The 20998-nt window shown below is 43.2% G+C and overlaps 1 protein-coding gene across 1 annotated transcript in view; it reads left to right on the forward strand.

Annotated features, from left to right (window-relative positions):
- Window positions 1–20998, forward strand: part of elp3 (elongator acetyltransferase complex subunit 3) — a 124000-nt gene that overhangs the window by 70263 nt on the left and 32739 nt on the right. The window contains exons 12-14 of the mRNA XM_063071557.1: window positions 6972–7037; window positions 9966–10193; window positions 16785–16866. Of these exons, the coding sequence (XP_062927627.1) occupies window positions 6972–7037; window positions 9966–10193; window positions 16785–16866 (376 nt within the window). The remainder of the gene's footprint in view (window positions 1–6971; window positions 7038–9965; window positions 10194–16784; window positions 16867–20998) is intronic.

Here is a 20998-nt window from a genome sequence, read left to right on the forward strand (position 1 = left end):
AAGGTTCCGGCCCGAAACGTCGACTCCTCATTTCCACGGATGCTGCCCGACCTGCTGAGTTCCTCCAGTACGTTGTGAGTGTTGCTCTTAGAGCCCAACTTGTGTCTTTTTATATTTATCCTTGCAATAGTCAATGCCAGCATTATTTGCCCATCCCAAACTTCTATTGACGATGGGCTACTTGTACCACTGCAGAGCATCTTGTTGATGTACATACTGTAGCCGCAGAGTGAAGTTAATGAATGAAGTGAATGCTCAACATTCCCAGTGAAGATGGTGGCATTGAGATTCCTTGAGTATTGTTAAAGGTACACTCCTCCAGGCAAGTTCGCAAGATCACAAGACAAAAGAGCAGAAGTAGGCCATTTGGCCCATCAAGACCGCTCCGCCACTCCACCATGAGGTAAACTATTCTCCCATCTAGTTCCAATTTCCGGCTTTTTCCCCATATCCCTTGATACCCTGACTAGTTAGATACTTATCAATCTCCTCCTTAAACACTTCAATATTCTAAAGTTCAGAATATTCTACCCCATTCTTGACGTGCATTTGGGATCAGAAGTTGAACAAATCCCTGCAGAATACCCAGTCTCTGATCTGGTTTAATGACTTCATCTTCTGATATATCTTGTCCACTACAATATTGATTGTGAAGAAATCAGTGATTCCTTGCCATTCAATGTCAATAGGAACTGGTTGGAGATGGAGAAGGTATACAAGATTATGAGCATTATAGATGGGTATATATGAGGGGCATAGATAGGGTTAATGTAAGCAGGCTTTTTCCACTGAAGAATAGAACTAGAGGTTGTCCATTAAGGATGAAAGGTGAAATATTTAAGGGGAACCTGAGGGGGACTTTTTTTCACTCAGAGAGTGCTGCAGGTGTGGAACTGCCAGAGGAAATCGTAGATATAGGTTCCATGCCCAGACTATATTTCAGTAAATCTGATCATTTGACTGTCCTTCTCCTACCTGCATACAGGCAGAGGCTAAAGAGGAAAGTTCCAGATATTAGGACAACAAAGAGGTGGTCGCAGGAGGCAGAGGAGTGGCTATGGGATTGCTTCAAGTCGGTGGACTGGGCTCTGTTCGAAGACTCATCTGCGGATCTGATTGAATGGCTGTCATGGGCTTTATTAAAACAACTGTAGAGGATAAATTCATTCAGAGTCTCCCCCAACCAGAAGCCCTGGGTGAACCACGAGATCCGCAGTCTGCTGAGGGCCAGATCAGAAATATTCAAGACTGGTGACCAAGAAAGTTTCAAGAGCTCCAGGGTATGATATTCAGAAAGCCATCTCATGGTTGGAGTGGCAATTCCTGACTAAACTTGAGTCAACAAAGGACGCTTGACAGTTGTGGCAGGGCTTGAATACTGTCACCCCTTTTAATGTTAAATCAAACATTAGCTTAATGCCTTCTATGCTTGCTTTGACGTCAAAACATGGAGGAACCATCTCGAACTCCCACAGCCCCTGATGATCCTGTGATTTCAGTCTCTGAGGCAAATGCGCAAGTAGCCCTCAGGTGGTTGAGCCCATGAAAGGCATCCAGACCAGATGGGGTACCTGGCCAGGTACTAAAATCCTGTGCCGATTAACTGGCCGGAGTGTTTACTAAGATCTTTATCCTTTCACTTCGACAGTTGAAGGTACCCACGTGCTTCAAGCAGGCTTCAATTTTACTGGTGCCGAAGAAGACCGTGGTACCCTGCCTCAAAGACTATTGTCCAGCAGCACTTGAATCCACACTGATGAAGTGTTTTTAGAGGTTGGTGATGAAACATAGCAACTCCTGCCTGAGAAATGGCTCAGATCCACTCCAATTTGCCTACTGGAGCAACAGGCCCAAGCAGATTCCATCTCATTGGCTCCTCAGTGGACAGCAAAGGTACATACATCAGGATGCTTGTTATCAACTACAGCTCGGCATTCCATGCCATCATCCCCTCAAAACTAATCAGTAAGCTTCAAGACCTTGGCCTGAATACCTCCTTATGCAATTGGATCTTCGATTTCCTCACTTGCAGACCCCAAGTTTGAATTGGCAACCATATCACCTCCACAATCTTCATCAGCAGAGCTGCACCACAAGTCTGTGCTTAGCCCCCTGCTCTACTTGCTTTATACTTATGACTGTGTGGTTAAGCACAGCTCCAATGCCATATTCAAGTTTGTTGATGACACCACTGCCTAACCAAAGGTAGTGATGAGTCAGCATATTGGAGGGAGATGGAAAATATGGCTGAGTGAATGTATACCAACAACCTCTCACTCAATGTCAGCAAGACCAAGGAGCTGATTATTGATTTCAGGAAGAGGAAACCAGAGGACCATGAGTCAGTCCTCATCAGAAGATTGGAGCTGGAGAGCGTCAACAACTTTAATTCCTCGATGTTACTATTTCGGAGGACCTGTCCTGGGCCCAGCGCGCAAGTGCAATTACGAAGAAAGCACGGCAGCGCCTTTACTTCCTTAGGAGTTTGCGAAGATTCGGCATGACATCTTAAACTTTAACAAACTTCTATGGATGTGTAGTGGGGAGTATATTGACTGGTTGCATCACAGCCTGATATGGAAACACCAATACCCTTGAACAGAAAATTCTACAACAAGTGTGGATATGGCCCAGTCCTTCATGGGTAAAGCCCTCCCCACTACTGAGCACACGTACACCAAGCGTTGTCCAGGAAAGCAACATCGATCATATGGAACCCCAGCACCCAGGTCATGCTCTCTTGCCGCTACCACCATGAAGAAGGTAGCAGGACTCATACCATCAGATTGAGGAACAGATATTACCCCTCAACCATCAGATTGCTGATCAAAAAGGAATAACTTCACTCAACTTCACTTGCCCCATCATTGAAATGTTCCCATACCCTATGGACTCATTTTCGAGGAGTCTTCATCTCATATTCTTGATATTTTTTACTTTTTTTATGATTGTTTCTTTCTGTTTGTACTTGTGAAGTTTGTTGTCTTTTGCACACTGGTTGAACACCCAAGTCGGTGCAGTCTTTCATTGATTCGATTATGGTTATTATTCTGTTATGAATTTACTGAGTATGCCTGCAACAAACTGAATCTCAGGGCTGTATATAGAGACACTCACAACGCGCTGGAGGAACTCAGCAGGTCGGGCAGCATCCGTGGAAAAGATCGGTCGACGTTTCCACGGATGCCGCCCGACCTGCTGAGTTCCTCCAGCACGTTGTGAGTGTTGCTTTGACCCCAGCATCTGCAGATTATTTTGTGTATATAGTGACATATGTGTACTTTGATAATGAATTTACCTTGAACTTTGATTTGAACATTTAAGAGAAGTTTAGTTCGGTGCATGGACAGGAGGAGTACAGAAGGCCACGCCCAGGTGTGGAACAAAGAACATAGAAATCTACAGCACATTACAGGCCCTTCGGTCCACAATGTTGTGCAGACCGTGTAACCTATTCTAGAAACTGCCTAGAATTTCCCTACGGCATTGCCCTCTATTTTTCTAAGCTCCATGTACTTATCTAAGAGTCTCTTAAAAGACCCTATTGCATCCGCCTCTATCACCGTCACTGGTAGTGCATTCCACACACACACCACTTCTGTGTGAAAAACTTGCCTCTGACATCCCCTCCTGTATCTACTTCCAAGCACCTTAAAACTATGCCCCCTCATGTTAGCCATTTCAGCCCTGAGAAGAAAGCCTCTGGCTTTCCACACGACCAATGCCTTTCATCATTTTATACACCTCTATCAGGTCACCTGTCATCCTCCAACACTCCAAGGCGAAAAGGCCACGTTCACTCAACTTATTCTCATAAGGCACACTCTCCAATCCAGGCAACATCCTTGTAAATATCCTGTGTACTCTTTCTGTAGTATCCACATCCTTCCTGTAGTGAGGTGACCAGAACTGAACACAGTACTCCAAGTGGTGTCTCACTAAGGTCTTATATAACTCTAACATTATCTCACAGCTCTTGAACTCAATCCCGTGGTTGATGAAGGCCAACACACCATATGCCTTCTTAAAAGTACTGTCAACCTGTGCAGCAGCTTTGAGTCTTCTATGGACGTGAACCCCAAGATCACTCTATCCACCACACTGCTAGGAGTCTTACCATTAATATTATATACTAACTTCAAATCTGACCTACCAAAATGAACCACTTCACTTTTATCTAGGTTGAACTTCATCTGCCACTTCTCAGACCAATTCTGCATCCTATCGATGCCCTCCTGTAACCAATGACAACCCTCCAGACTATCCACAACACCCCCAACTTTTGTGTCATCAGCAAACTTACTAACCCACCCTTTCACTTCCTCATCCAGGTCACTTATAAATGTCCCAGAAGAGATCTCTGCGGAACACCACTGACCACCAACCTCTATGCAAAAATCGAACCATCTACAACCAACTTTTGCCCTCTGTGGGCAGCCATTTCTGGATCCATAAAGCAAGGTCTCCTTGGATTCCATGCCACCACTTTCTGAATGAGCCTTACATGGGGAACCTTATCAGTTGCCTTACTGAAATCCATATATACTACATCTACTGCTCTACCTCTTTAAGTGTTTTGTTACATCCTCAAAGAATTCAGTCAGGCTCGTAAGGCATAACCTGCCCTTGACAAAGTCATGCTGACTATCCTTAATCAGATTATGTCTCTCCAAATGCTGTTAAATCCTGCCTGTCAGGATCTTCTCCAACAACTTGCCCACCACTGAAGTAAGACTCACTGGTCTATAATTTCTTGGGTTATCTCCACTCCCTTTCTTGAACAAGGGAACAACATTTGCAACCCTCCAATCCTCTGGTACTTCTCCCGTCCCTATCAGTGATGCTAAGATCATCACCAGAGGCTCAGCAATCTCCTCTCTCACTTCCCACAGTAGCCTGGGGTATATCTTGTTCAGATACGGCGACTTATCTAATCTAATGCTTTTCAAAAACTCCAGCGCATTCTCTTTCTTAATGTCTATTTGCTCAACCATTTCAGTCCGCTGTAAGTCATCCCCACAATTGCCAAGGTCCTTTTCCGTAGAGAATACTGAAGCAAAGTATTCATTAAGTACCTCCACTACCTCCAACTCCATGTAACATTTCCACTATCGCACCTGATTAGTCCCATTCTCACATGGCTCATCCTCTTGCTCTTCACATACTTGTAAATTGCCTTGGGGTTTTCCTTAATCCTGCTTGCCAAGGCCTTCTCATAGCCCTTTCTAGCTCTCCCAATTTCATTCTTAAGTTTCCTCCTGGCAACCCTGTAATTTTCTAGAGTTTTAACAGTACCTAATTTCTTGAACCTTTGTAAACTTTTCTTCTCTTCTTAAATGTTCCCTGAACATTTGCTGCATTTCTGCCATGCATTTCCCTGAGAACATCTGCTCCCAAGTTTCTGCCAAATAGCATCATATTTCCCCCTACCTCAATTAAATGTTTTCCCAAATTACCCTATCCTTTTCCAGTGCTATGGTGAAGAAGATAGAGTTGTGATCACTACCTCCAAAACGCTCTCCAACCGAGAGATCTGACAACTGACCAGGTTCATTTCCCAAAAATCACCCAGTTGAGTTATTGTCCCCTTCCTGTTTCTGACTTCCACCCACAGAGACTCAGTAGACAATCTGTCCATGACTTCCTCCTTTTCACTGTCCCTGATGCCATGTCACTGTCCCTGATCAGCAATGCCATGCCCCATCTCTTTTGCCTTCCTCCCTGTCCTTTTTGAAACATATAAAGCCCAGCATACTCAGCAGCCATTCCTGCCCCTGAGACATCCAAGTATCTGTAATGACCACAATGTCATAGTATTGATCCATACTCTAAGATCATCCTGCACTATGGGCAACCAAGACGAAATCAGCAATAACAAAAGGAAAAACCTACCCTTCTTACTTGTTTCTTTGGCCTCAGCCTTTTCTCGTCGAAGCCTCTTGAGTCAAAGCTTCTAAGTTCCCACTGTGACTGTAGCCCCCACTCCAATGATAGCCACTGAAATGAAGGCTGCTCTGCTGGACCCTATCTCTCTTTAATGGTTTAAAAAAATAAGAAAAACCACCATGAAAGGGGAAAAAACTCACCGTGTTTAGTGGTGCTCCGCCTGCCTTCCACTGCCGCTGATGCCTCTGACACTCTCAACGCGTGCCAACTGGCTACTGGATTGATGGGACAGTTCAGCAAGGACTTCAGGGGCTGTAGGACCTGTTTCTGTGCTTTAGTGCTCTATTACTCTATGGGTATGGTCTGTCTAGTGCATCGTGTATGTTGCTTGCCAGTTACTAACCCAGGTCTGAATGTAGTCCAGGTATTGCTGAATGTAGACACAGATGGTTTCATCATCTGACAAAATGGACATTTCCCAGTTAGCAATGAGCATCCCCATTCCAATGCAGGAAGAGTCTCAGGTGAAACAGATAAATAACATTTTGAGGAAATTCTGCATTGAAACCAGGGCTGAGTTAGTATGTGTGTGAGATTGGTGGTGGTTTAGGGGTGGGTGTTAAGATGGATGGTATTTTTTTGCTTCTTTATTGTAAAGTTTACCATGTTGCAGGTGTTACAGCTGTACTGAAAAGGTACATGTATTGAAATTGGTTTATTATTGTCACATGTCCCAAGATCGCTGGAACGCTTGTCTTTCATACAAATCAAATACTTTGAGGTAGAACAAGACAAAACAACAACAGGATGCAGAATAAAGTGTAACAGCTACAGAATAAGTGCAATGCAGGTAAACGATAAGGTGCAAAATCATAATGAGGTAGATTGTGATGTCAAGAATCCAGTTTGTTGTACTAGGGAACTGAACATTGCCTGGTTTGGTTTCGGTTTAAGCTGTCATCTGACGCAGTACAATCCAGCTGGTTATTTGTGAGCCTTTGTAAGATTCACAGAATAGGTGGTTCTTTAGATGCTCCCACTGTTTGTGCATTAGGAATTTACTAATTTGTCTGTACCCTTTTCAGTGTCGAGATGTTCGGACAAGAGAGGTTGGAATCCAGGAAATTCATCATAAAGTCCGACCGTATCAGGTAGGCATAGCTCTTAATATGACTAGGTGCTCTCTTTCACAATTTTTAGTCAGATTAGTTATCTTAAAGCTTTCAAACATTGCATTTTTCTTTTGTTTCTGGACTTCTTTTCAGTGCATGATAGGATAACAGATGTAATTGTGAAAGGAAGTTGATGCAGCCATTTAGTGCATTATTTGATAGAAACAGACAGTGCATTTCTAACTATTCAACGAATTAACCAGTATGAAGATATTTATTGCTATCAGTTAGTGAAGTTACCATGACTTCTTAAGCATAGAAACAGAACCATTCAGCACATGGAGTTGATGCTTGTATTTACCTTTCCAGTCTGCAAGTGACACACTAGTGTTTTATTTATTTCTATTTAGAGATACACCATGTAACAGGCCCAACCAACAACCCACCTACTTAACGCTAGCCTCATCGCAGGACAATTTACAATGACCAATTAACCTACTAACTGGTACATCTTTGGACTGTGGAAGGGAACTGGAGCACCTGGAGGAAATCCACGCGTTCAAGGGGAGGACATACAAACTCAGAGGGCGCTGGAATTAAATTCTGAACTCTGATGGCCTGAGCTGTAATAGGGCCCGCTAACTGCTACGTAACCATGGCACCCCATGGTAGTGTTGCAGTTAGCATAATGCTTTGGAGCGCCAGTGACCAGGGTTCAGTTCCTGCCACAGTCTGTGAGGTGTTTTCTCCATGTCTGTGGGTTTCCTCTGAGTGCTCTGGTTTCTCCTCACATTCCAAAGGCGTACAGGTTAGGGTTAGTAAGTTGTGTGTATGTTATGTTGGTGCCACAAATATGATGATATTTGCAGGCAGCCTCTGGCTGTAAAGCATCATTGAATTGTACTGAATGACTAGCACGTGCACAGGTCAAACAAATGTCCAAGTGGGCAGCCTGTCTGCAGTGTTGTCCACAGAAAGTTCACCAAGAGCAGTGTAGACTACACTGGAATTAAGACCAAAAAAAAGGGAGCAGAGTTGGGCCATTCGGCCTATTTATCTGCTCCACCATTTCATTATGGCTGATTTATTATCCTCTCAATCCCAATCTCCTGATTACTCCCCGTGACCTTTGATGGTATTACTAATCAGGAACCTATCAACCTCTGCTTTAAATATACCCAATAACTTGACTTTTATAGTTGTCTGTGGTAATGAATCCCACAGATTCATCAGTCTCTAGCTGAAGAAATTTCTCCTCATCTCTGTCCTAAAGGGCCATCCTTGTATTCTGAGGCTGTGCCCTACGGTCCTAGAACCCCCCCACTATAGGAAGCACCCTTTTCTCATCCACTCTACAGTATCGAGGCCTTTCAGTATTTAATAGGTTTCAATGAGATCCCCACTCATTCTTCTAAACTCTAGTGAATACAGGCCCAGTAACATCAAACGCTGCTCATGCATTAACCTTTTGATTCCGAGGTCATTCTTGAGAACCTCCTCGGGATCCTCTCCAATGACAGCACTTCCTTTCTTAGATAAGTGTGTGAGCAAGGTAAATAAATGTCCCAGTTGAGCAGTCTGTCTGTAGTGCTATCCACAGTAAATTCAGCAAGAGCAGTATGTGCTACACTGGTGAATTCCTTCAGTACAACACTCTGCTGTATGCCATTAGTTCAAGTTACCTGAAAACACAGTGACACTGGTCTAAGAATAAATAAAGGGGAATTTTTGCCAAATTATGGGACCTTTCATCATTGTCTGTTCTGTATTTTTCTCTGGAGGTTAAAATAGAGACTGGCACTTCATCTCCACCTCCACACCCCTCCTCTGTATTTCTGTTCTTTCACCCATTTATATTCTTGTCACTTTAATTGCTTTTTGCTATCAGATTAAAATCAGTGTTCTCCCTGGATGATAGAAATTTGAGTTAAGAGGGAGCATTGAACTCTGACCGAAGTTGTGAAGAACTGGCACAGATCTTTAATTTCTTTACGAACTTTTGATTATCTACCCTTTAGTGGGGAAAATGTTTGGAGCTGCAGCTCAGAGATAAGGTGTGAAGACAAAAAAGGAGAGCTGACACCTAACAGGGATGGGCTCTGATGATCCTTAACAGATCTCAGTAAGTCATCCATCTGCAGAGGGAAAAGCAATCAACTCCTGATAGGACAATTAGCCTAATCTCATTCAATTCCACAGTGAGCATGAATCATGAATAGTTCAGGTAATCAGGCATTTGTACTGTGATCTGCTAGAGTGATTTATTAGTATTTAACTCAATCAGTTTTCTCCAACAGGCACCTGACCCCTATTTATTCAATTCACCCATTTCAATTTGACTTCCCATTCCCATATGTCTAGCGTGACCTCCTCTACTGCCATAATGAGGCCACTCTCAGGGCTATTCTGTTTGGACAGCCTCCAAAACGATGGCATAAACATAGATTGCTCTAACTTCTGGTAATTTCTCTCCCCATGTTTTCTCTTTTTCCATCCCTCCTTCTGGTTCCCCACTCACCCACTCTCCTTACCTGCTCATCTCCTCCTTCCCTTTCTTCCAAGTTCCACTGTTCTCTTCTATCAGGTTCCTCCTCCTTTAACTCTTTTCTACTTCTACCTGTCTCTTCTACTCCCCCCCTCCCCACCCACCTGCTGTCACCTATCACCTGCTTATTCTGACTTTTGCTTCCCTCCTTTCCAGTCCTGATGAAAGATCTTGGTCCAAGGCATTGACTGCTTTTCCCCTCCATTGTTGAATTCCTCCAGCATTTTGTGCACGTTGCTCAAGATTGCCGGTATCTGCAGAATCTCTTATGTTTAGGATTTCTTTGTTAAATTTCCCATCGCTAATAGTTCATGCTGCATTAGATAGGTAATTACAAAGCATGCCATCTGTAGCAGGAGGATCTCTTAACCATTAGGTTAAAGGTCTGAACCTTGTCTGAGCGTATAGTTAATTTCTTTCAGGTAGAACTGGTAAGAAGAGATTACGTTGCAAATGGTGGCTGGGAAACATTCCTGTCATACGAAGATCCTGAGCAAGACATTCTGATTGGATTACTCCGCTTGCGAAAGTGCTCTGAAGAGACGTTCCGAGCTGAGTTGAAGGGAGGAGTCTCTATTGTGCGTGAGCTCCATGTGTACGGCAGTGTTGTACCTGTTAGTGCGAGGGATCCATCCAAGTTCCAGCATCAGGTAAGAATAAAGAATCTGGATAAACTTAATTCCATCAAACTGAGTGCCAGGACAGAAAGTCTTTCCTAAAATCTAAAGGAAGCAGTTATTAATTGTAATGCTATGAACATGAAACACCATTAGTCATTTTCAATCAGGAAAATTTAACAGCAATCTTAATGCCCAGGGTAGTGTTCTAAGCCCAACCCCTCCATCCTAGGCTCAAAAGTGGGGATGTTAACAATGTTCATTTCTATTTCGGGTGGAGACCTGGTGAAACATTGACTGTCCATTCCTCTCCATAGATGCTGCCTGACCAATTGAGTTCCTCCAGCATTTTGTGTGTTGCTCAAGATTTTCAGCATCTGCAGAATTTCTTGTGTCCATTTCCATTTGCAACTTCTCAGAAATGAAGCAGTCTGTATGCAGCAGGATTTAAATGACATTCAGATTAGGACTGAGCTGTGTATGAGCAACATTTGCAGGGTCCGTGCAACAAGTTCAAGTTTAATTGTCATTCATTCATAAATGAATACAGGCAAAGGAAGCAGCATTTCTCCAGAGTCAAGGTACAAAACACAGTACTAGCAGTTATACACAGCACAAAGCACACATAGCACATATAATTACAAAGTGGTGAATAAATATACTGTTTAAAAATAACATAATAATATAGCACATGTCTTTGAGAGCAATGTCCTGTAGATTGATGGTGCATGGGATGATATCAGCAAAACAAGCCCACAGCAATCTGATCATCATGTGCAGCCACAGACAAACACAAGCCAACTTCTCTTCCATGCAGATGAACAGAATCCAGCTTGTCTTCCACGCAGACAAACGCAATCCAGCTTGTCTTCCACGCAGACAAACGCAATCCAGCTTGTCTTCCACGCAGACGAACGTAATCCAGCTTGTCTTCCACGCAGACAAACGCAATCCAGCTTGTCTTCCACGCAGACAAACGCAATCCAGCTTGTCTTCCACGCAGACAAACGCAATCCAGCTTGTCTTCCAGGCAAATGAATGCAATCCACCAGCTTATCTTTCAATATTTATCTCCAGTAATAACTCCCTGTAGCATTTCCAACACTGAGCACTAACTCTGCAGCACTCTGTAAGTCCACAGAAGTTGCCAGTGGTGAATATCTCTGGCTGTAAAGCATCATTGAATCTTACTCAATGACTAGTGTGTGAGCAGGCCAAACAAATGTCATAGTGGGCAGCCTGTCTGCAGTGCTGTCCACAGTAAGTTCAGCAAGAGTAGCGTGGGCTACACTAGAATTAAGACCGAAAGGCATTGGAGCAGAATTGCACCATTTGGTCCATTGAGTTTGCTCCATTTGATTCTGGCTGATTTATTATCCTTCTCAACCCCATTCTCCTGCTATTTCCCGTAATTTTTGTTGGTATTACTGATCAGGAACATATCAACCTCCGCTTTAAATATACCCAATGACTTGACCTCTATAGCTGTCTGTGGTAATGAATTCCACAGATTCACCAACCTCTGGCTAAAGAAATTCCTCCATATCTCTGTTCTAAAGGGCTATCCTTGTATTCTGAGGCTGTGCCCTGTGGTCCTAGTATAGTAGTCCCATTATAGGAGACATCCTTTCCTCATCCACTCTATCTAGGCCTTTCAGTATTTGATAGGTTTCAATGAGAACCCCACTCATTCTTCTAATCCACTACCCACCATCAAACTCCTGAGGCCGGTTGGAGAAGAGCAGTCACTGTACACCACTGAACAGAGGATTAACTGTGCTATCTTACGTCTCACCACTTAGTTCATTACAGAGCACGACGGGAATGTAATAAAAGTTCTCAGTACTTGTATTAGTGCAGTTCCAAAAACAGTTAAATTTAGCTACCTGTACAGTAACCTGCAGAGGGTTGTTGACTCAAAACAGTTCCATCATGGGGCACTGTCCTTCCATCTTCAAAAGGTGATGTCTCAAGAAAATAGCATCTATCATTAAGGACCTTCAGCACCCAGAAGGTGTCCTCTCTCATTGATGAGGATGTACAGAAGCCTGAAGATGCATACTCAATGTTTTAGGAACAGCTGTCTCCACTCTGCTGTCAAATTTCTGAATGGTGCATGAAGCTATGAACACTTCCTCATTACTTCGATCTCTTTTTGCACTGTATTTTTTATATGTTCTTATTGTAAGTTATAATAATTTTTATATCTTGTATTGTACTGCTCCTGCAAAACAACAAATTTACCAGCAAATGTCAGTAACAATAAACAGAAAGCGGCAGATACAGCCCAGTCCATGTCCATCACAGGTAAAGTCCTACTCGTCACTGAGCACATCTCACTGCCACAAGAAAGGAACATCCATCGTCAAGGAGCCCCAGCATCCAGACCACACTCTCTTCTCACTTCTACCATCGGATAGGAGGTCCCACTCCACCAGCTTCAGAAACAGTTGTCACCTACAACCATCAGACTCCTGAACCAGCGTAGATAACTTCACTCACCTCAACACTGAACTGACTCCACAAACTGCAGGTTCATTTTCAAGGATTATACCTCATGTTCTCAGTATGCTTTTGCACGATTTCTGTTCATTTTACACATTGGTTGTTTTTGTCAGTGTTTAGGTGTAAGTTTTCATAAATTCTTTCTTTTATTTTCCTGTAAATAGTGACATATAAATACTTTGATAATGAATTTACTTTGACCTGATTCTGATCTAAACAGCCCACTTGATTGACAGCCCACCCAACAGCCTTAATGTACGCATCCTCTTTTACCAGTGCATCAGAGCTACAGCTAAAATCAATTACAATTCCTTACCAAAGCTGCTGCTACTATTACTAAAACACCTTCCAAGCCCATAATCTTTATCACCAAAGAGGGTAAAAACATCAGGTGTGTAGGAAAGCCACAGCCTGCACGTTCCCCTGGAATGCCCTCCCATAAGACCATAAGATGAGCTCAATCGCTTTAATGCTCGGTTCGATGTTGCTAACTCTGAGCTTCCGAGGAAAGCCACCGCTACAATCTGCAACCTGGTCCTGAGGCTGAAGTACGCAACAAGTGGACAGTCGCAAGGCTGCAGGACTGGACAGCATCCCAGGGCGAGTAATCAGGATGTGCGCAGCACAACTGGCAGATGTGTTTACTGACATTTTTAATCTCTCCCTGTCCCAGTGTAGAGTGCTCTCCTGCTTCAAATTATCCACCATTGTCCCTGTACCAAAAAAGACCAAGGTATCATGCCTGTTGCACTCACCTTAATAATAAGCAAAAGCTTTGAGAGGCTGGTCGAGGATTACATCTGCAGCTTGCTACCACCCTACAATTTGCCTACCGACACAACCGATCAACTGCTCTGCATACCGTCCTTACACATCTGGAGAAGAAGGATACTTATGTGAGAATGCTGTTCTTGGACTACAGTTCAGCATTCAACACCATAATTCCATCCAGGCTCGACAAGAAGCTGAGAGACCTCGGCTTGCACCCTGCCTTGTGCAGCTGGATCCTGGACTTCCTGTCAGATCGCCGGCAGGTGGTAAGAGTGGGCTCCCTCACCTCCGCCCCTCTGACTATCAATACAGGAGCCCCTCAGGGCCGTGTATTAGCTCCCCTCCTTTACTTCCTGTATACCCATGACTGTGTCACCACCCACAGCTCTCATCTGCTAATTAAATTTGCTGATGACACTACATTGATTGGCTTTATCCCAAACTATAATGAGGTAGCCTACAGGGAAGAAGTCATCTCGCTGACACAGTGGTGTCAAGAAAACAACCTCTCCTTCAATGTTGCAAAAACAAAGGAGTTGGTTGTGGATTACAGGAGGAATGGAGATGGATTAACCCCTATTGACATCAATGGATCTGAGGTTGAGCTTTAAGTTCCTCAGCATCCAGATGACCGAGGACCTCACGTTGTCTGTACGCACCAGCTGTGTGGTGAAAAAGGCACAACCACGCCTCTTTCATCTCAGATGGTTGAGGGAGTTTGATATGGGCCCCCAAATCCTAAGAATTTTCTAGAGGGGCATCACTGCCTGGTATGGGAACTGTTCCTCCCTTAATCGCAGGACTCTGCAGAGAGTGGTGCAGACAGCCAAACGCATCTGTAGTTGTGAACTTCCCATGATTCAGAACATTTACAAAGACAGGTGTGTAAAAAGGGCTCGAAGGATCATTGGGGACCTGAGTCACCCCAACCACAATCTATTCCAGCTGCTACCATCCGGGAAATGGTACGGCAGCATAAAAGCTGGGACCAACAGGCTCCAGGACAGCTTCTTCCACCAGGCCATCAGACTGATTAACTCGCATTGACTTGAGTGTATTCTATGTTAGATTGACTGTTCTATTTATTATAAATTACTATGATTGCACATTACCATGTAGACGGAGACATTACGTAAAGATTTTTACTCCTCACGTATGTGAAGGATTTAAGAAATAAAGTCAATAAATAATAATAATAAAGACATAGGAGCAGAATTATGAGTCTGCTATGCCTTTCTATCATGCTTGATTTATTATCCCTCTTAACCTATTCACCTGTCTTTTCCCCATAACCTTTGATGCCCTGCCTAATCAAGAACCTATCAACCTCCATTTTAAGTATCCCCACTGACTTAGCCTCCACAGCTGTCTGTGGCAATGAAGTCCATCAATTCATTATTCTCTGGCTAAAGAAATTCTTCCTCTTCTCTGTTGTAAAGGGATGTTCTTCTATTCTGAGGCTGTGGCCTCTGGTCCGAGCCTCCCCAACTATAGGAAAAATCATCTCCACATATACTCTATCGAGGACTGTCAATATTCGATAGGTTTCAATGAGATCCCCCCCCCCCCACATTCTTCTAAACTCCAGTGAGTATAGGCCTAGAGACATCAAACACTCCTCATAAGTTAACACTTCCATTCTCAGAATAATTATTGTGAATCTCCTTTGGGCTTCCTTCAATGCCGGCACATTTTTTCTTAGATAGGGCCTCAAATCTGCTCACAATACTCCAAATGCAGTCTGACCAATACGTTATAAAGCCTGAGCATTACATCCTTGCATTTATATGCAGTCTTCTAGACAGCATTGTGGAAGTAATTAGTAATAGGGCAATCACTCCAGTTGAGTATGATCTTTTCCTAAGGGGTTGTCTGTTGGTGGACCTTCAGATGCTAGGATATTAGGATGGATTCCCTCAATAGACAACGCTTGTGCATGACTGGGGAGGCTGAAACATGAGCAACCAGCATTCAGTCCTTGACAGATTGCAGTCAGGATCTAGAAACATGGAGTGCAAGATGACTGAGGACTTCTTCATTGCTGCAGCCTTCCTCCATCTTCACTTCTGTTGTGATGTGTCATCATCTTCCACCAGTTCCACCATTGAAGTCTTGGTTGGATCGCTCTTTGTCTGGAACCTCCCCTTTGACCTTTCTGTCATGGGTGACCCTATCAGGAGCTGAGCACCAAATGGCTAAACTCCAGACAGCATTGCCTTCTCAGTGGAAATGAGAGAGGTGTGATTAACGTTGTTAGTGTATATGCCCCCTATAACTAAATCAGAAAATATCATTCCCTTGCTTAGAAGAGTGAAATTTCTAATAACATAGTGCATTGTGCCTTTTTACAATGTACCAGTAAGTTAGAGAATGCTAAACTATTTACCTCAGTAAGAAGTTCTCAAACTTACTTTGAGGAGATGCCATTGTTATAGTATCCAGTAAATTATAAAAACAGATTCTGCAGATGCTGGAAATTCAGAACAATACACACCAATTGCTGGCAGAATTCAGCAGGTCAGGCAGCATCTAAGGAGGGGAATAAACGGTCAACATTTTGGGTTGGGGTCCTTCTCAAGAGTGGAAAGGAAGGGGGCAAAATCAAGAATGGGGGGGTATTGGGAGGAGTACAAGTTGGCGGGTAATAGGTGGAAGACTGAAAGCGAAGAAGAAGGAATCTGATAGGAGAGGATAGTGGATTATGGGAAAAGGGAAGAAGGAGGTAAACCAGAGGCAGGTGATGGACAGGTGAGAAAGGGTAAGAGGGGAGCCAGACGAGGTATAGAAAAAGAGAGAGAAGGAGAAAGGGGATAGAAATTACCAGAAGTTAGAGAAATCAGTGTTCATGCCATCAGGTTGGAGGCTACCCAAATGGAATATGAAGTGTTGCTTGTCCAACCTAGGTGTGGCCCCATCATAGCGGCCAAGGAGGCCGTAGACTGACTTGTCAAAATGAAATGGATGGCTACCAGGAAATCCGGTTTAATGAACCAATAATTAGGCAATGCTTTGCTGTTAACCTCAGTAAGGGTCTCAGCCCGAAACAGCAACTGTTCATTCCTCTCCATAGATGCTCCTGACCTACTGAGTTCCACCAGCAATGTCCAGAGGTTGGCCAAAAGTGTGAAAAAATATCACGTAGAAGGGAATGAATAATTATTTGAAAAATAGAGATGTTAAAGTGATTGAAGAATTGAGACTGCAGCTCTCTCTGTCAGAGAGCTGATGTTGATGTTTTGGGCTGGGTGGTCTTCTCTACTTTGACACTACAAACCAAACTTCTTCAGGAGTGTGTTTGCTTATCGATTCTTGCTGCTTCAGCCCCATTTCCTGTTTTCTTTCTGCCAGGGTTTTGGAATGCTTTTAATGGAGGAAGCTGAACGGATTACTCAAGAGGAGCACGGATCTTCCAAAATTGCAGTAATTTCAGGTAATGTTCACATTCAGCCCCGGCAACCATGCACTTCAAATGATTTTAGATCATGTAGAACATTGCAGACTGTCCTCTCCCTTTACACTACAGTATGCTATTTTATTTCTTCTTGTACATGGTTCGAGTTGGAAAGAGCACAGATCCAAGCAATTGATGAGAACGTAAGGGTTGCTAAGTAGGTTGATGACTTGAGCAAGCCAATCCCAAATGCAATTATTTGCTCCTTTAATTATTACGTTTTGACAAGCTGACTGCCCCATCAAGGGCCTACGAGTAAGCAGCAACGCTAACGTATGTCAGCATTTTATGAACTTGTGCACTGCAGCACAGATGTACAGGATAAACTGGCAGTCAGTTGCTAGTGCAGCTGAATTCCCACATATTCCTTGAGTTACTGCTGTGTCCTTGAATAATTCCCAATCATAGAGAACTCAGGGACCAAATGCACTTTGCATGTGGCCTTTCTGCTTCCTCCAAGCTACTGCTGGCAAGTCCAGCATGGCCCCATTTAAATTTGGTTACTGAACCTCATGAAAGAGCACTTGGAGTATTGTGTTTTATTCTAGTTCCTGAATAGGAAGGATATAGGAGCTTTAGAGAGGATGCAGAGGAGATTTACCAGGATGATGCCTGGATTAGAGAGCATGTCTATTGAGGATAGGCAGAGCAAGCTAGGGCTTTTCTCTTTGGAGAGAAGGAGCATGAGGGGTGTACAAGGTGATAAGGAGTAGGACGGAAATGCCCAATACCAGTGTAATCATTTTAAGGTGATTGAAGGAAAGTATAGGAGGGATGTCAGAATTAAGTTTTTTTTTTACCCAGAATGGTAAGTGCATAGAATGCCCTGCCAGGGCTGGTGGTAGAGACAGATACATTAGGGGCATTTAAGAAACTCTTAATTGGTTTATGGATAGAAAAATTGGAGGGCTATGTAGGAGGGAAGGGTTAAATTGATCTTAGAGTAGGTTAAAAGGTTGGCCCAACATTCTGGGTTGAAGACTCTGCGCTGTGCTGTAATGTTCCATCTTCTGTCTCAACAAGATAGATAAGAGGTCAAGAGTCTACCTTATTGTACGGAAGATCCATTCACTAGTCTTATAACAGTGGGATAGGAACTGTCATTGAGCTTGGTGGAATGGGCTTTCGGGCTTTTGTACCTTTTGCCCAATTGCAGAGGGGGGAAGAGGGAACGTCCAGCGTTGGCGAAGTCTTTGGTTATGCTGAATGCTTTACTGAAGCACCAAAATGTACAGACAGAGGTCGATAGGTAATTCATGAGCAAGAAGTGAAACAACACCACAGGCAAATGAGAATGTGGAGTTGAGGTTAAAAATAAAAATATTTAAAAGTCAGCTTTATTTAGCACGTGTCCATTGAAACATTGAAATGCATCATTTGCGTCAAATCAGATCAGCAGGGATTTTGCTGGAGGCAGCCTGCAGGTGTCCCCATCCTTCTGGTGCCAACATATCCCACAACCCACTAACCCTAACCCCTATGTCTTTGGAATGTGGGAGGAAACCAGAGCACCCAGAGGAAATCCACACAGTCACAGGGAGAATGTATAAACCCCTCAAACAGTGGCAGGAATTGAACCCCACTCTAACAGTTGACTGCTGACTGCGGTAGAGCATTGTGTAACTGATAAGATACCATGCTGCTACAGTTTCAGGTTACAATTATTGAATAGGCTTGAGGGGCCAAATGGCCTTTGCCTGCTTCTGATTCATTTTTCAAAGTGCATGAAAATTAGACTAAATGATGCTCATTATTTTTATTCCATTATGGGATAGGGACATTGCTATCTGCCCGTAATTGGCTCCGCAAATCAGGAACAATTAAGTGTTGAGTACTCTGAGGGTTTCAAGTTGCATTTAGATTAGGGAGGATGATTATGACAGATTTCCTTCCTCAGCATGAGAGAGACAGGAACGAGTACCCCAGCTGTGCTGCCTGCATCACACTCAGGAGAAGCATTTGATCCAAGTGCGAATGGGGACCCTGCTCGTGGTCTTGGTTCATTAACTCAGTGGCAAATTTGCTTTTGTATCATCATTACATTCTGAAAGCTGACATTATTATCCTGGTCCCGGCAGCTCTGTAAATGATAAAAAGCCGAAAGGGAATCGGCAGTGTTCAACACTGAAGGATGTTGGAGATCTCATTATACCTACATGAATTATCAGTGTAATGTACATTGTGGTTCTAATTGGTGAGTAGGGAAGCAACCCAACTAATTTTTGGGCTCTTATTGCTGATTACAGACCAGAGCTATTTGCATTAGATTAAATATAATTGTGTTCTTGGTAAGACATCTGTGTCGTCATGTCGGTGAAAGAAACACTGCTTCCTGGAGCCAGATATATATCAGAATCTGAATCAAGTTTATTCTGTCTGATGTATGTCAGGAAGCTTCTTTTGTAGCAGCAATACGGTGTAATACAGTACATAAAATAAGACCATAAGATATATATTATAAACTGCAATATAGATATATATTATACAATTGCAAGAAAAAGTTTCTGAACTCATTGCAATTACTTGGTTTTCTGCATTAATTACTCAAAATGTGGTCTGAACATCATCTAAGTCACAATAATAGACAAATATAATCTGCCTAAACTAATAATACACAAACAATTGCACTTATTTTGTTAGTACTTAGTACACCATTTAAACAATCACAGTCTAGGTTTAAAAAGTATATGAACCTCTGGGGTAATGCCCTCTGCAAAAGATATTTGGAGTCAGGTGTTCCAATCAATGAGAGGAGATTGGAGGTATGAGTTGTAGAGGTGCCCTGCCCTATAAAAATGTCACACAAAGTCAGGCTACTGACAGAGCCTGCTCTTCTTAAGAAAGATGTTTATGTGCACCATGCATTGATCAAAACAATTTTCAGGGGACCTTAGAAGAAGAATTTTAGAGATGTATGAAGTTGGAAAAGGCTACAGAATATTTCTAAAGACCTGAGTGTTCATCAGTCCACAAGTAAGGGAAATTGTCTACAAATGAAGGAAATTCAGTACTGTTGCTACTCTCCCTAGAGTACAATGTCCAATATTAAAGGAGGTGAAAAAGAACCCAAGGGTAACTGCAAAAGACCTGTGGAAATTTCTAGGACTTGGCAAATTCTCTGTTCATGTGTCCACTATAAGAAAAACACTGAAGAAAATGGTGTTAATGGAAGGACACCACAGAGGAAGCTACCACTCTCCAAAAAAAAAAACATTGCTGCATATCTTGCAAAAGGCAACCTGGTTGTTCCACAATACTTCTGGGACAATGTTCTGTGGACAGATGAGACAAAAGTGGAACTTTTTGGCAGAAATGTACATTGCTATGTTTGGAGGAAAAAGAGCATAGCACACCAACACCAAAACCTCATCTCAACTGTGAAGCATGGTGGAAAAAGCATCATGGTTTGGGGCTGCCTTGCTGCCTCAGAGCCTGGACAATTTGCAATTGTTGAGGGAGCAATGAATTCGAAATTGTATCAAGTCATTTTGCAGGAGATTGTCAGGGTATCGGTCCATCACCTGAAGCTTAATAGAAATTGGATGATGCAACAAGACAATGATCTTTCCCCTCCTCTGGTCTATCTTACCAGCCTATGATACTATCATGGAGTAGATCAATCCCACCGCGATCCCCAAATCTCAACCGTTGTGAGCTGAGCTCAGGCCTTCCTTCAGCATTTTCCGGAAGACTGTGTCATCCGTCCCTGTGCTATCCAACCCCGAATATTCTTCATACACTCCATATTTATGTTCTGCATAATCCATGCTGCCTCATCAGCTCACTGAACCACTGACATTACCACTCCAGTTACTCTCACTTCCCCCCCCAGTTGCTGCCTCACTTTTCCTTTAATGAAGTGATATCTTTCTTCATTTTGTAGTTGTCTGTATGCCTTCCTGCACCTCCTGGGCCATTCTCCCGCATATTCCTCGGGCACTTCACTTATACCAGCACATCTATATCTCTGGAGTGCATCTGGTGAACTTCAGTCATTCCTGAGCTTGCGCCAAAATTCTGTCTTCCTTCAGGCAACTTTAAGTGGAAGCAGCTCTGCTTCTCCTTAGGGGTGAAGGGTTTATGGATGGTTGTAATCGAGGTCAAGGGCTGG

Source organism: Mobula hypostoma, chromosome 2 (genome assembly GCF_963921235.1).
Source record: "Mobula hypostoma chromosome 2, sMobHyp1.1, whole genome shotgun sequence".
NCBI classification, from domain to species: domain Eukaryota; kingdom Metazoa; phylum Chordata; class Chondrichthyes; order Myliobatiformes; family Myliobatidae; genus Mobula; species Mobula hypostoma.